At 42.9% G+C, this 12,394-nt stretch overlaps 1 protein-coding gene across 1 annotated transcript in view; it reads left to right on the top strand.

The window, feature by feature from the left end:
* The window catches only part of foxo1b (forkhead box O1 b), a 47,702-nt gene extending 35,601 nt beyond the window's left edge, over nt 1-12,101 (top strand). The window contains exons 3-4 of the mRNA XM_051684096.1: nt 6,669-6,860; nt 8,133-12,101. Of these exons, the coding sequence (XP_051540056.1) occupies nt 6,669-6,860; nt 8,133-9,317 (1,377 nt within the window). The 3' untranslated portion in view covers nt 9,318-12,101. The remainder of the gene's footprint in view (nt 1-6,668; nt 6,861-8,132) is intronic.
* The last annotated feature ends 293 nt before the right edge of the window (nt 12,102-12,394 follow it).

Genomic DNA, 12,394 nt, shown 5'->3' with positions numbered 1-12,394 from the left:
CACGGTATGAATTCGGTCTCAGGGTGGAGTGAGGTTGTGCTGTGGGGGTTCTATTACAGTGGAGACAGACGCCAGACAGCACCATACGTTATTACTCTCTTTTTCTACCCCTCTCTTTCTCTCTCTCTCTCACTCACTCACTCTCTCTGTTTGCAAGGGTCTGTCAGCACTACTGGAGAAGCTGCCCTTCTCTACGCACACACACACAGACAAACACAATGAACCCATCGACCCCATCCCTCTCACCAGGAAAACATTCCCAACCGCCCTGCCTCCCTTTTCTACCTCTACACACCCTCCCATTCCCTGACTCAATTCCTGCTAGCTCTCTCACTCACTCTTAAGCACTTTACTCTCCTTAGTTTTACCTCGCTTTCTTTTTTTTTATCTCTATTACTCCAGTTCTTTCTTTTCCTCTCACTTTTCATCCTTTTCACTTTCTTTTACACATTTTTTCTCAAACACCTTTACTTTCCATATGCTGGTCGCCATCATATGTTGTTATTTTGGATGCTGTTTCCATGCATTGCATGCTGGTGTGCTGGTTTCATCCAATACGCTTTTTAAGTAGCTTAACCAGCCTTTTTGCAGGTGAATAGCTTGGCTTTTCTGGTCCATCAGCTAGATAAACACCAAACCAGAGACTATTTAACCCGAAACGGAGCACTTGTATTTAAATAATTGGGAGAAATTGGAACACCCAATATGGCGGATGTAGAAAAGGAAGTCCTGCCTTACACCATTTAGATACAAACATCACCTGTCAGTCATCTCGAAGACGCGTATGCACATTAGCTTAACCAGCCTGCAAAATGGTGTTTTGACCAAACTAGAACCTACCAGCATAAACCAACCTTAACCAACATCAGAATCATGTTGGTCTAAGCTGGTCTTTTGAACTGTGTTCTGTTGACCTCTAGTTACTAGTTAAATATTGATGACCCAGCTCTTCTAAATGTCTCACGTGATTTGTCATCCACGCCATGTATTTCCATGGTACTTCACAATACGTCCATCTTTTCCACTTGTACACTTTCTCTTTTCAGATGGATCACATTTTGCTCTCAGCCTTTTGGAATTCATATCTCTCCCATGTGGTCAGCTCCCCTTAGAGTGATTCTGTGATGTGGAAGCTCCACTTCCCTTGACTTGACCTTATAAGTCATGACCTTCATCAAAGGTTGGAGGTGGCCCTTACTGTGGTGCCTCTCTTTTCCTCTTCCTACCAATCTACTTCCTGCTACATAGGAAATAAACCGTGCCCTTTTCCAGTGTAGTGACGTTAGATTTGTGCCACATCCACACTAATACATTTTATTTGAAAACACAATAATTGCACTACATTTATGCCTCTAATCCACACCAGTTTTCCTCCCCCAAAAACAGAGCATTTCGAAAACACTCTCCATTACCACATACTTTGGCAAACAATGACATTAGGGAACTGAAAACAACGTTTTTAAATGAAAATGGATTAGTGTGGATGTGGCCTTGGTCACTTGGTCTTGCACCTTTAATAGAATCTTTATGTACTAATACATCAGGAATGTAAAAAATGTGTTTGGTTCACTTTAACCAATTTGAATGACCTGTTTTTTTTCACAAGTTCACTGAGGTCAGTACTGATCTAGACTTGCCAGTGAGGTTTTTGTCTTTGTCTGCGTAGTCTGCATTTATGATGGAGGGAGCAGTTACATTCACATGCTTGTGAAGGGAAATTGTCTGTTAGTGCTCTTATTTTCCTTTTTTTTCTGTTGTCTCTTGTGTTGGGTTCATTGATTTGATCTCTGTGCCCAATACATAAATTACACTTAGCCAGGCATCATATTCACAAAGTGCACTGTATTTTGAATAAAGAGAATGTTTCTCTTGTGTACACCAGTCACAATACCTACATGCCAAAAAATCAAAAGCAGATCTAGAATCAGCATCTGATCTCCTGGGAAACTGAGGTTTGCTAATTTTGTCTTCCCCTTTGCTGATTAAACCAATGTTTGGCACTTATACTATACATTTAGTATGTTCATATTTATTATATATTATACATGTAAATATATAATTTTTTTGTGTGTCTGTGTGTGAAATAAAGTTCCCTATCTGTCACTCACTCGACGTTGTGTCGATGTAGTGACACTAGGGAGCCCGAGACACCTCTGGTCTTTGATAAAAGGCCAATGAAAATTGGTGAGTGGTATTTGCATGCCACTCCCCCGAACATACGGGTATAAAAGGAGCTGGTATGCAACCACTCATTCAGATTTTCTCTTCGGAGCTGAACGGTCATACTCACTGAGCTGAATTCCCACGACTGTTCATTCACCTCTGCTGGATCTGACGACGCTTTTCAGCAGCTTCTCCCTCCTCTGCACTGGTGCACTGCAGAGAATGCCCCTGGGCGCTTTGGCAGAAATAAAAGAGTATATTTCTCTAAAAGAGTATATATCTCTAAAAGAGCAGCACACACGGAACATCTTTTTAAAGACGCGTCTTTTTAAAGATGCCTTTCCTTTGTGTGTTATTCCTGGTTGCGCTCGTTATCTTTCGCCTTCTGACGGTCACGGTCACTGTCTTTCGTGTCTGGGCACTGCTCAAGCGGAGACAGCGTTCGTGGATGGGTCATGTACTCATTGCGAGAACATGTCCATGGCAACGATGCGGTTGCGGATTACCTTCGTAAGAAAGCAAGCCACCCCAGAGGCTCCCCGCCTCGGTCCTTCTACCCATGGGTATGAGGCCAGCGCAGCTAGCACTGGGGGCGATTTGGGGACCCCAATGGGACCACCTCCGCCGGGAATCTCCCCATGGACCTCCCATTCCCCAGTACGCTCAGGCTTCCGGATGAGTCCGCCGGCTTGTCTCACGGCCCGCAGAGCGCCGCCACCTGGCGGGGGCACCCAAAGCTCCCATCCAAGGCCTGTAGGTTTACGTCGTCTCTGACGGCCAAGGCCTATGGTGCCGCTGGACAAGCCGCCTCCGCCCTGCATGCCATGGCTCTCCTGCAAGTCCGCCAAGGCACTAAAGGAACTGCACGAGGGTAGTTCCGCCCCGGGATTGATGCAGGAGCTGTGCTTGGCGACCGACCTCGCTTTCCGGGCAACGAAGGTCACTGTGCGGTCTCTCGGGCAGGCAATGTCCACCTTGGTGGTCCAGGAGCGCCACCTTTGGCTCAACCTTTGGCCACGGTTCCTTGCTGCCCCCATTTCCCAAATTGGCCAGTCCGGCGGCACTGAGGACTTTGCCCAGCTGTTCTCAGCGGTGAAGCAGCAGACAGAGGTCATCCGGCACTTCCTGCCGCACCGCGGCTCAAGATCCCGCACCCCGTCTGCTCGTCGCCAAGGGCGTCCCCCTGCGGTGACTGCACCGGCTCCGCCACAGCCCGCCCCTGCGTCCCGGCCCTGGCGTGGAGCCCACCTCAGGAAGCAGACGCCACAGATGCACAGTCCTTCCACCTTAAAGGTATACATAGCCGCTATAGCAGCAAACCACGACACAGTGGACGGTAAGTCCTTAGGGAAGCACGACCTGATCATCAGGTTCCTGAGAGGTGCCAGGAGGCTGAACCCCTCCAGACCGCGCCTTTTTCCCTCATGGGACCTCTCTCTAGTTCTTCAGGGTCTACAGAGAGCCCCCTTTGAGCCTTTGCAGTCTGCTGAGCTTAAGGCACTCTCCTTGAAGACTGCCCTCCTGACTGCGCTCACTTCCATCAAGAGGGTAGGAGACCTGCAAGCGTTCTCTGTCAGTGAAATGTGCCTGGATTTCGGTCCGGGCTACTCTCACGTGATCTTGAGACCCCGACCGGGCTATGTGCCCAAGGTTCCCACGAACCCTTTTAGGGACCAGGTGGTGAACCTGTGAGCGCTGCCCCAAGAGGAGGCAGACCCAGCCCTGTCGTTGCTGTGTCCGGTGTGCGCTTTACGCATCTATTTGGATTGCACGCAGAGCTTTAGGATCTCTGAGCAGCTCTTTGGTGCACAGCGGAAAGGAAGCACTGTCTCCAAGCAGAGGATCGCCCACTGGCTCATTGATGCCATAGCTATGGCCTATCATGCCCAGGACGTGCTGCCCCCGGTAGGGCTACGAGCCCATTCTACCAGGGGTGTAGCAGCCTCCTGGGCCCTGGCCCAGACATTTGCAGAGCAGCAGGCTGGGCAACACCCAACACCTTTGTGAGGTTCTAAAACCTCCGGGTGGAACCGGTTTCGTCCCGGGTAGTGGCACGCAATACAAGCGGATAAGCCCGGGATAGCCGGCCGGGTGTATCGCTTGCACATAGCGCCTTTCACCTCCTCTGAGCTGAAGACGTGCACCATTAACTCCCAGTAGTGTTCACAAACTATTTTCCCTGGTTGACTTCCTCCGAGCCCTGTGGCAGCTGAGTTTTCAGAGAGACTCGCTGCCGGCCCAGTACACGTGCTAACTAAAAGTCCTGTTCTGAGGTAGGTGCTCTGCATGTGGCGGTTCCCTGTAGGCAACCCCATGTGATGTATATCTTCCACTAATTCGTTTCCCTTTTGGCAAACTGCGTCTTCCTTGGGCAGAGGCCCCTCTGCCACAGTCTCCATGTTTGTAGTAACTCCTCCCCCATTGGGTAGGACATACCATGAGACTTCTCCACATGATCGGCAAGACCATGTGATGTATTTTCCACTTAAATATCCCCCCTCTCTCTGGGCGAGGTGTGGTCTCCGCGGTGTCCTCCCCTTGGGAGGGACACCCCCCAACTAGACCTGGTCGGCCCAGTCGGATAATCCCCCTTTTTTTTAGGGAGTGGAAAAAAGAAAGGGAAAAGAGGCCACGACTGGGCTAGCCTGTCTCTATCTTTTGGGTAGTCGACTTGTCCCCAAAGGGCCGTTCGACACTCATAACTATGTTGGGGGAGGTTACGTGTCGGCCTGGTGCGCTGACTACGAGGCACACAGTTTTCTTCCCTTTCACACACCGCCAGTTCACGTAACACAGTTTAGCCAGTTGCGGCGTTTTGTATAGGGACCCCTAGTGTCACTACATCGACACAACATCGAGTGAGTGACAGATAGGGAACGTCATGGTTACTTGCGTAACCTCTGTTCCCTGATGGAGGGAACGAGATGTTGTGTCCCTCCTGCCACAACGCTGAACTACCCGCTGAAATGGCCAGACCTTGTCTCGGCTCCTCAGCATAAAACCTGAATGAGTGGTTGCATACCAGCTCCTTTTATACCCATATGTTCGGGGGAGTGGCATGCAAATACCACTCGCCAATTTTCATTGGCCTTTTATCAAAGACCAGAGGTGTCTCAGGCTCCCAAGCGTGACCTCTAGTGTCACTACATCGACACAACGTCTCGTTCCATCCATCAGGGAACGGAGGTTACGCAAGTAACCATGACGTTTTCTTGTAGCATGGGTCCTCTTCTACCATGGTTCTACTAAGGAGAAATGGTATTTACACAAATACCAAAATCAAAATGTTTTATGGTACTAAATGAATACCATATTCATGTACCATGGTTTTTACATTGCACACCAAGGCACTTCAGAGAATACCATGGTATTGCCATGGTAAATGTTGAAAAACATGGTATTACCTTGGTATTATTGTTGTTTGTCAGGGAATTGATGGTCATTCTCATAGGTCAATGAACAGGCCTCAGTAATCAGCTCACAGATCAGGTCTTAATGACGTCTCCTCTTCCTCTTTTCCGTCACAGGGAAGTTAATCCAGCAAATATTTGGAGCTTTTAAATTATACTATAGTACTCTCTCTCTTTCTTACCCTCTTGTTATCTCAGTGTAGGTATGGTCTTGGAGTGAGTGGAAAAAACAGAAGCAGACTAAATATCATTAGCACAGGATGTGTGTGTATACACTGATGTCTGAGCATGTGTGTGTGCCTTCAAAAAGGACATGACTAATAAGTTTTTTGGTTTTGAGGCTGACATTGTCTATAAACGCTGAAGGAGATTTAAGTGTGTGCAGTTATCTGTGATTGTGTGTATGTGATTAGGTAACATAAGATAGCTAAGGGATAGCTGTCATTCTTAGACAAGTATATGAAAGGTGAACCATACTGACCTTTTGAGAAACTCCTAAACAAACATACAGACACACACATATACTGTTAAAAAATGGCCTCAAAAAATATTTTGAAACTTAAGCCACACTTAAAAAGTATGAATGTCATTGCATTATTAGCAATTTTTTCAAGCAAAACATTTCACAAAAAGACTTCTGTTAGTTTTAAATGATAAAACAATACATATTCTTTTTAAAATGAAGACAAAAGGTATTCTGATTGTAAAACTCCAAAAATATTTGTTTGTGGATTCTACTTGATTTTATGTTTTTCTATGTAATGCAATGAAATTCATACATTAAGTTTGTGTATTTTAATACTTTTGTGGCCACTCTGTGCAAACATCCTAACCCCAATGTCTGGCAGTCAAAAAGTCCTTGGTAAGACAAAAGGATCTTTTGTCTAGAAAAATATCACTGACTGGTTTTGTGGTATTTATTTCATCATATTTGCTTACCGTTACTGTCTCATAACACTAAAGCATTATATTATGACATTGATTAAATGATTGCAGGTCATTTCCATTCTCTGTGAATGGTTTTGCAGTAAATATTTATATATAAATATATTCAGATTGTAAATTCTCATCCCATTTTTTCTGTCTCCCTTGCAGAACTCAATCAGACACAATCTGTCCTTGCACAGTCGTTTCGTGCGGGTGCAGAATGAAGGAACCGGGAAGAGCTCGTGGTGGATGCTGAACCCTGAAGGAGGCAAGAGTGGCAAGTCTTTACGCAGGAGAGCCACTTCCATGGACAACAACAGCAAGTTTACAAAAAGCCGTGGACGAGCCTCCAAGAAAAAGGTCAGTTGAGGGGAAACAGATCTCTGGTCACCTACTGGGAGTGACTTCACAGTTTTGTTGAAGCAGATTGCAGTGTGTGGGAGCGCATGTAAATATGGTGGTTTGAGTATTTGCATGCCTCACTCAGCATGAAATCTCTATAATCAGAAGTTTTGATAAGTTTACCGCTCCCAAAAAAAATTGCAACAGACCTTTCTTTGATTTTAAGAGAAACAAACCACAAAGTTCTAAAAACTACCATTGTAATAGGATGGTTTTGTTTTTTACCTGTACCCTAGCAATACTATAGTATACTTTGATATATCACATACATACCACGGCACATAAATATTGTAATTCAATAACATTTTGTATATATATCAAAGTACCATTGTACCATTTAAATACCGTGGTACATGAATATGGGAATCATTCATAATCATTCATCTTATTACCATATGATATCAAAAACAAAAAATATTTTAAGAGTAATTTATAGCAATATGTTGTTTGAATGTAGGTTACAATACTAACAAAAAAGTTCCAAAAAAGTACCATGGGACAATCCCATGGTATTCTTAAGGGCTAATCTATAGTCATTGGTCACAGGGTGAACAGGATGATAAAGACCAGCTAATTGGAGATTATCCCACTTATTACATGGCTACTTACCAAAAAATATTATTAAACTGACCTGAAATATTGATTGAAGTTAAAATGGCGTCATCATGTGAGAAGAAAGAGACAGCTGAGTCTCCAGAAACAGCTGAATTCCTCCTCCGGTTTGCATCGGAGTCCTGTAAGGTGTTAGTATTGTGAAAATGACTGTCTGGCTGCTCATTATCCCACTTATTAAGAGACTACTAAATAAATGGTCATGAAATATTGGTTTGAGTTTAAACTATTTTATAAGCTTACTTGTAGAGATCGCAGTGTGATACGAGGAGTAGAAAAGATGACTGGTGAAATATCACTTTATCCTTGGATGTGTGGTCATGATTCAGAAATATCAGACCACTGGATGGTGTTACCTATCAGAATCGAGCATTACGGAGAGCCATGTAATAATTTGAAATTCCATGTAAATACCATGGCACATGAATGGCACATCTAATTCAGTGCCATTGTATATATCAAATTACCATGGTATCATAGTATCAGCTTATACCATCACTGTACCATGGTACCGCTACAGTACTTTTTCTCACAAGATAAGAATTAATACATATACAGTAATGGGTTAAACCCGGTTTTCACTGTTTACTGTTCTGATTCTCTCTTTTGTGCTTGTAGATGTCCTTACAGGCTGGACTGGAGGGTGGTTCCAACAGTCCTGGTTCTCAGTACCCAAAATGGCTCGGCAGCCCCAACTCTCACAGCAATGATGATTTCGAGCCCTGGACCACCTTTCGTACACGTGCCAGCTCTGACGCCAGCACTCTTAGCGGACGCCGCTCACCCTTTCTCCCTGAGGAGGACCTGAACGAGGCTGGTGAGGTCCATATCGGGTACCCGGGTACCATAGGCACCAAGCTGGGTGGCCCCCTTCCCAGCCTGTCCGAAGTGGCAGTTTCCTTGGTTCATCATGGTTCTGAAAATGTCATGATGGATAATCTGCTTGACAACCTCAACCTCATCTCACCCAAAAATAACAGTCAGGGCAGCCAAGACGCCCAGCCTATGATGCAGAGTAGTCCCAGATACCCATCTTACAACTCCCCTAATATTGGCCCTCACCCTCAATCCCAAATTCAACAAGACTACCGGAAGTGCCTGTATGGACAGAGAGGAGTTGGGGGACTGAGTCCCATTTCCATACCAACTTTATCAGACAGTAAACCCGGAGGTTACGGACCTTTCATGGGTCAGTATAACTGCGCTGCAGGGTTGCTCAAAGAGCTGTTGACCGCAGATGCCAATCCAAGAGGCGAGCTAATGCAGTCTTTGGGGTCGCAGACTGGGGAGGGGGGACAGGTGCTACCTACCTATGCTAGTCATGGTCAGTTGGGACAAGGGGGCAAAATGATGGGCCCTCACGCACACCATCACCTACACCTGCATACACAGCCACGATCGCTTCATCAGTTGCCCTCGCCCACTATGGGCATGAATGGGTGTACCATGCTGCCCCATGGGCATCCTGGTCGCCTTGGTAATATGAAGCCCCAACCACACCTGCCTCATAATCATCACGCACAGCTGGGAAGAGGTTGCGGTGAGGGAGGGTTGCCAAGTTACAGCAGCACCAATGGCATCCACAGGCATGGACCTGGTCCTCACCACCATGGACATCCAGAGCGGTTGCCCAGTGACTTGGATGATATGTCCATTGAGCAGCTTGACTGTGACGTTGAAACTGTCCTTTATGATACACTTATGGATGGTGATGCGCTAGATTTCAACTTTGACCCCATGAGCAGTCAACAGAATTTCTCTCATGGGGTAAAGTCCAACACACAAAACTGGGTATCTGGATAAACACACCGATATCTGCTCAAACTCATTCACATAAGTAGACGGTTTCAGATGTATTTTGTGATTGAGGATGATGTTATGTTATCAAAACAGTGTGACACACCATTGTATAGCACAGATATTTGAATATATACTGTATGTAAATATCTCATAAACAGTTGACCATTGCAGAATGAAGGTCAAATCAATTGGCTGCATATGCATCCTTTAAGCACTCCATTCTTATCTGCTAACCCTGTTGAAAAAAAAAAACAGCTTAAACCAGCCAAAGCTGGTTTTGCTGGTCTTCCATCCTGGCCAGGCTGGCCTGTTTGCTGGTTTTATGAGGGAGCATTTTTCAGCGAGTCAGACTGGGAGACTAGCTAAAACCAGCAGCTAAACCAAATGAACACCATTTTGACCAGACTGGGAGGCCAGCTAGACCAGCTTAAGTCAGCTCAGACCAGCTTTAAGGATTTTTTAGCAAATGTTTTTTTCAGCAGGACTTTCCTTATCCTCATCTGTCAGGACTGTAAAACTTATCGTAAAAAACTTTTAACTGCTTTTTCCCAATTTATGTTCTTGTCCTGAACAGAAAGCAGTAAAACTGGTCTCGGATCATCCATTGTGCCTGTTATCAAGCAGACTTGCGTTTCATATTCAAACCATAGTAGCATTCAGCTCTTATGGGCAGCAATGACATATTTAGTTTTAGTACTAATACACTGTTCAAATACTCTATTACACTGTTTCCTTTTTTTCTCTCTTTGAAGTGTGTGCATACACCTCCTCAGCTGTTTACTTCAGACAGAACTTCTGCAGCCAATCAGCAGAGGCCTGTGATTGCTCACTATGTACTAATTTACAGTACATTGTTCCAGTAGACTCCATTGTTGTCAGGAATCATCATAATCTGGATTTGCTTTTGGTTAGTCCAACTGTAAATAAGTCGGCTAGTCAGAGATCATGGCTTTTTTGTACATATTTGTGTAGTTTTCCTCTCATTTTTGGCACTGTAGGTCACTCAAATTCAGGGCAGAACTGGGTCATATTGATTAAACTGGAATTTTGTTTTTAATGTATATTATATTGTACATTACAGTTCATTTTCACATGTCAGTGTGTTGAATTGAATGCCTTTTGTACAGAGAATGCCTTTTTTTTGTTGTACCAATTGGATTGGTAAATGAAATGTTTATACTACAGTGTATATGTGAATTGCAGCGTCTTACTGATCATTTTAAGTTCTTGCTTAAGTTTCTCCAGGAACCCCCACCAGACTTTTAAAGCCTAAAAGATTTTGTATTGTGGCCTTTTTGCAGTATATATAATTATGAAAAAATATTTCAGAGTTATTCCCTGTAATTTACAGTTGGTTAGTTCAGGTAGTCAAATGATAAAATTAATGATACAGTATTTGTTTAAAAATACTTTTTACCTAAAAAACAAAAAGTTTAAATATCTTAATTAAATATCATAATTTTTAGAGTCTATATAAATATATATATATATACTGTAAATATGTATGTATTTATTTTTATTTATTCATTTTTTCAAAAAAGAGTAATGGCAAGATTGAATAAATATAGAATTAGTTTTGCTGGTATTTTAGAATTCTCAGTGAAGGTCACCAGAAAAAAAGTTTACTTCAAGCCTAATTTGAGTCTGTCTGTGGGGGTCGGGCTAAAAGGCTCCTCAAAATGCTTTTCCATTTTGTATTTAAAACATAATATATCATGATTTAGTGTAATTTAAAATGGTTCTGTCTGGGTTCTTGTCTGAATTTTAAATATCACTGTAACACACAAATGTGTTGAATGCATTATACAGTGCATGCATTCTAACTGTAAAATATTGAATGCTTTGAGATTTTCAACATGTGGGACAGTTTTCTATCCAAACAGTGAGGAGAACCATGAAGGGTTTGTAAATTATTAATAATATTTTAAACATATGCATATATTTTTAACAGCTATAAAGAAAACTGCATTTTATAGTCATTTTAAACTGTCTATAAATAGTAAAGTTATGCTTTTGTATGCTTCTGTATGTAATTATACATATATCACTTTTATTTTTACATTTGGTCTTTGTTTTGTCTGTTTGGATCGATTGGCATGTAAATAGTGTTGATTTCGTCTTATTTAATAACCACAAATGTCATTGGCTAGATTTGACTCTAATTTCTTAATGGATGACTTAGTCTCTAAATGTATTAGTGATGGTTTTTGTATTTGCTGATTCTAATGTTGTCTAATATGACCTGATTGACATGGGGAGATGTGTTCTCATGGCACTGTAGCCAGTTACACTTGTTGTACAGTCCTTGTCAGAACCACAATGCTTTTATAGACTAGCTCTACATGGAGGAAGTGGCTGATAATCCTGTAATGTAATTAAACACAGATGACAAACTGTTGATGAAAGTTAACAAAAGACAAAATGCAGCTGTTATATGAAGCCATAATTGTATATAAAGGTATGAATATATAAATAATAATTAAGAGTGTCATTATTGTAGATGTATTTAAAAATGTTTGAATGTTGGGAGAAATCTGCTGCTGAATCTGAAGTTTGTGTATTGTGGAAAAGTATATGTAGAGGTGTGCGTTTGTGTTGGTGAGAATGTATAAGTATGTTTGTGTCCGTTCTTTTATCTACCACATTCCGATAAACAAACAAAAAAAAACATATGAAAATGAAATATTGTACTGCTGATAATTGTCTTTTTCTGAAATTGTTATGCTTAACATTGAAGGTATTCACATGCATATGCTTACACTGATTATGCTTAATAAGATGACAACATGCCTGGTCATGTTAACACCTAAAATGGCTTTCCTTTATTGGAGTAAAGTCAAAAACTGTCAAAGCAAAAAACGATTGTGACAGGTCTCTAGATTTCTTCTGAAGGAGGAAGTGGGAGCTGGACAAACAATTCAATGTGAATCTTTATTGCACACACTTTTTTGTCTAACACAACCAGGTTTGCTTTTCAGCACAACACAAAACACACAGAACACTCTGCTGTGTGTGTGTCTCTCTCTCTCCCCTCCGGTGGTCTGGACTGCCCTTTTATCCCCCTCCAGTTCTCACTGTAA

Source organism: Myxocyprinus asiaticus, chromosome 42 (genome assembly GCF_019703515.2).
Source record: "Myxocyprinus asiaticus isolate MX2 ecotype Aquarium Trade chromosome 42, UBuf_Myxa_2, whole genome shotgun sequence".
Classification (NCBI taxonomy): domain Eukaryota; kingdom Metazoa; phylum Chordata; class Actinopteri; order Cypriniformes; family Catostomidae; genus Myxocyprinus; species Myxocyprinus asiaticus.
Note: the sequence above shows the minus strand (reverse complement) of the source record. Positions and strands in the feature narration are given on the sequence as shown.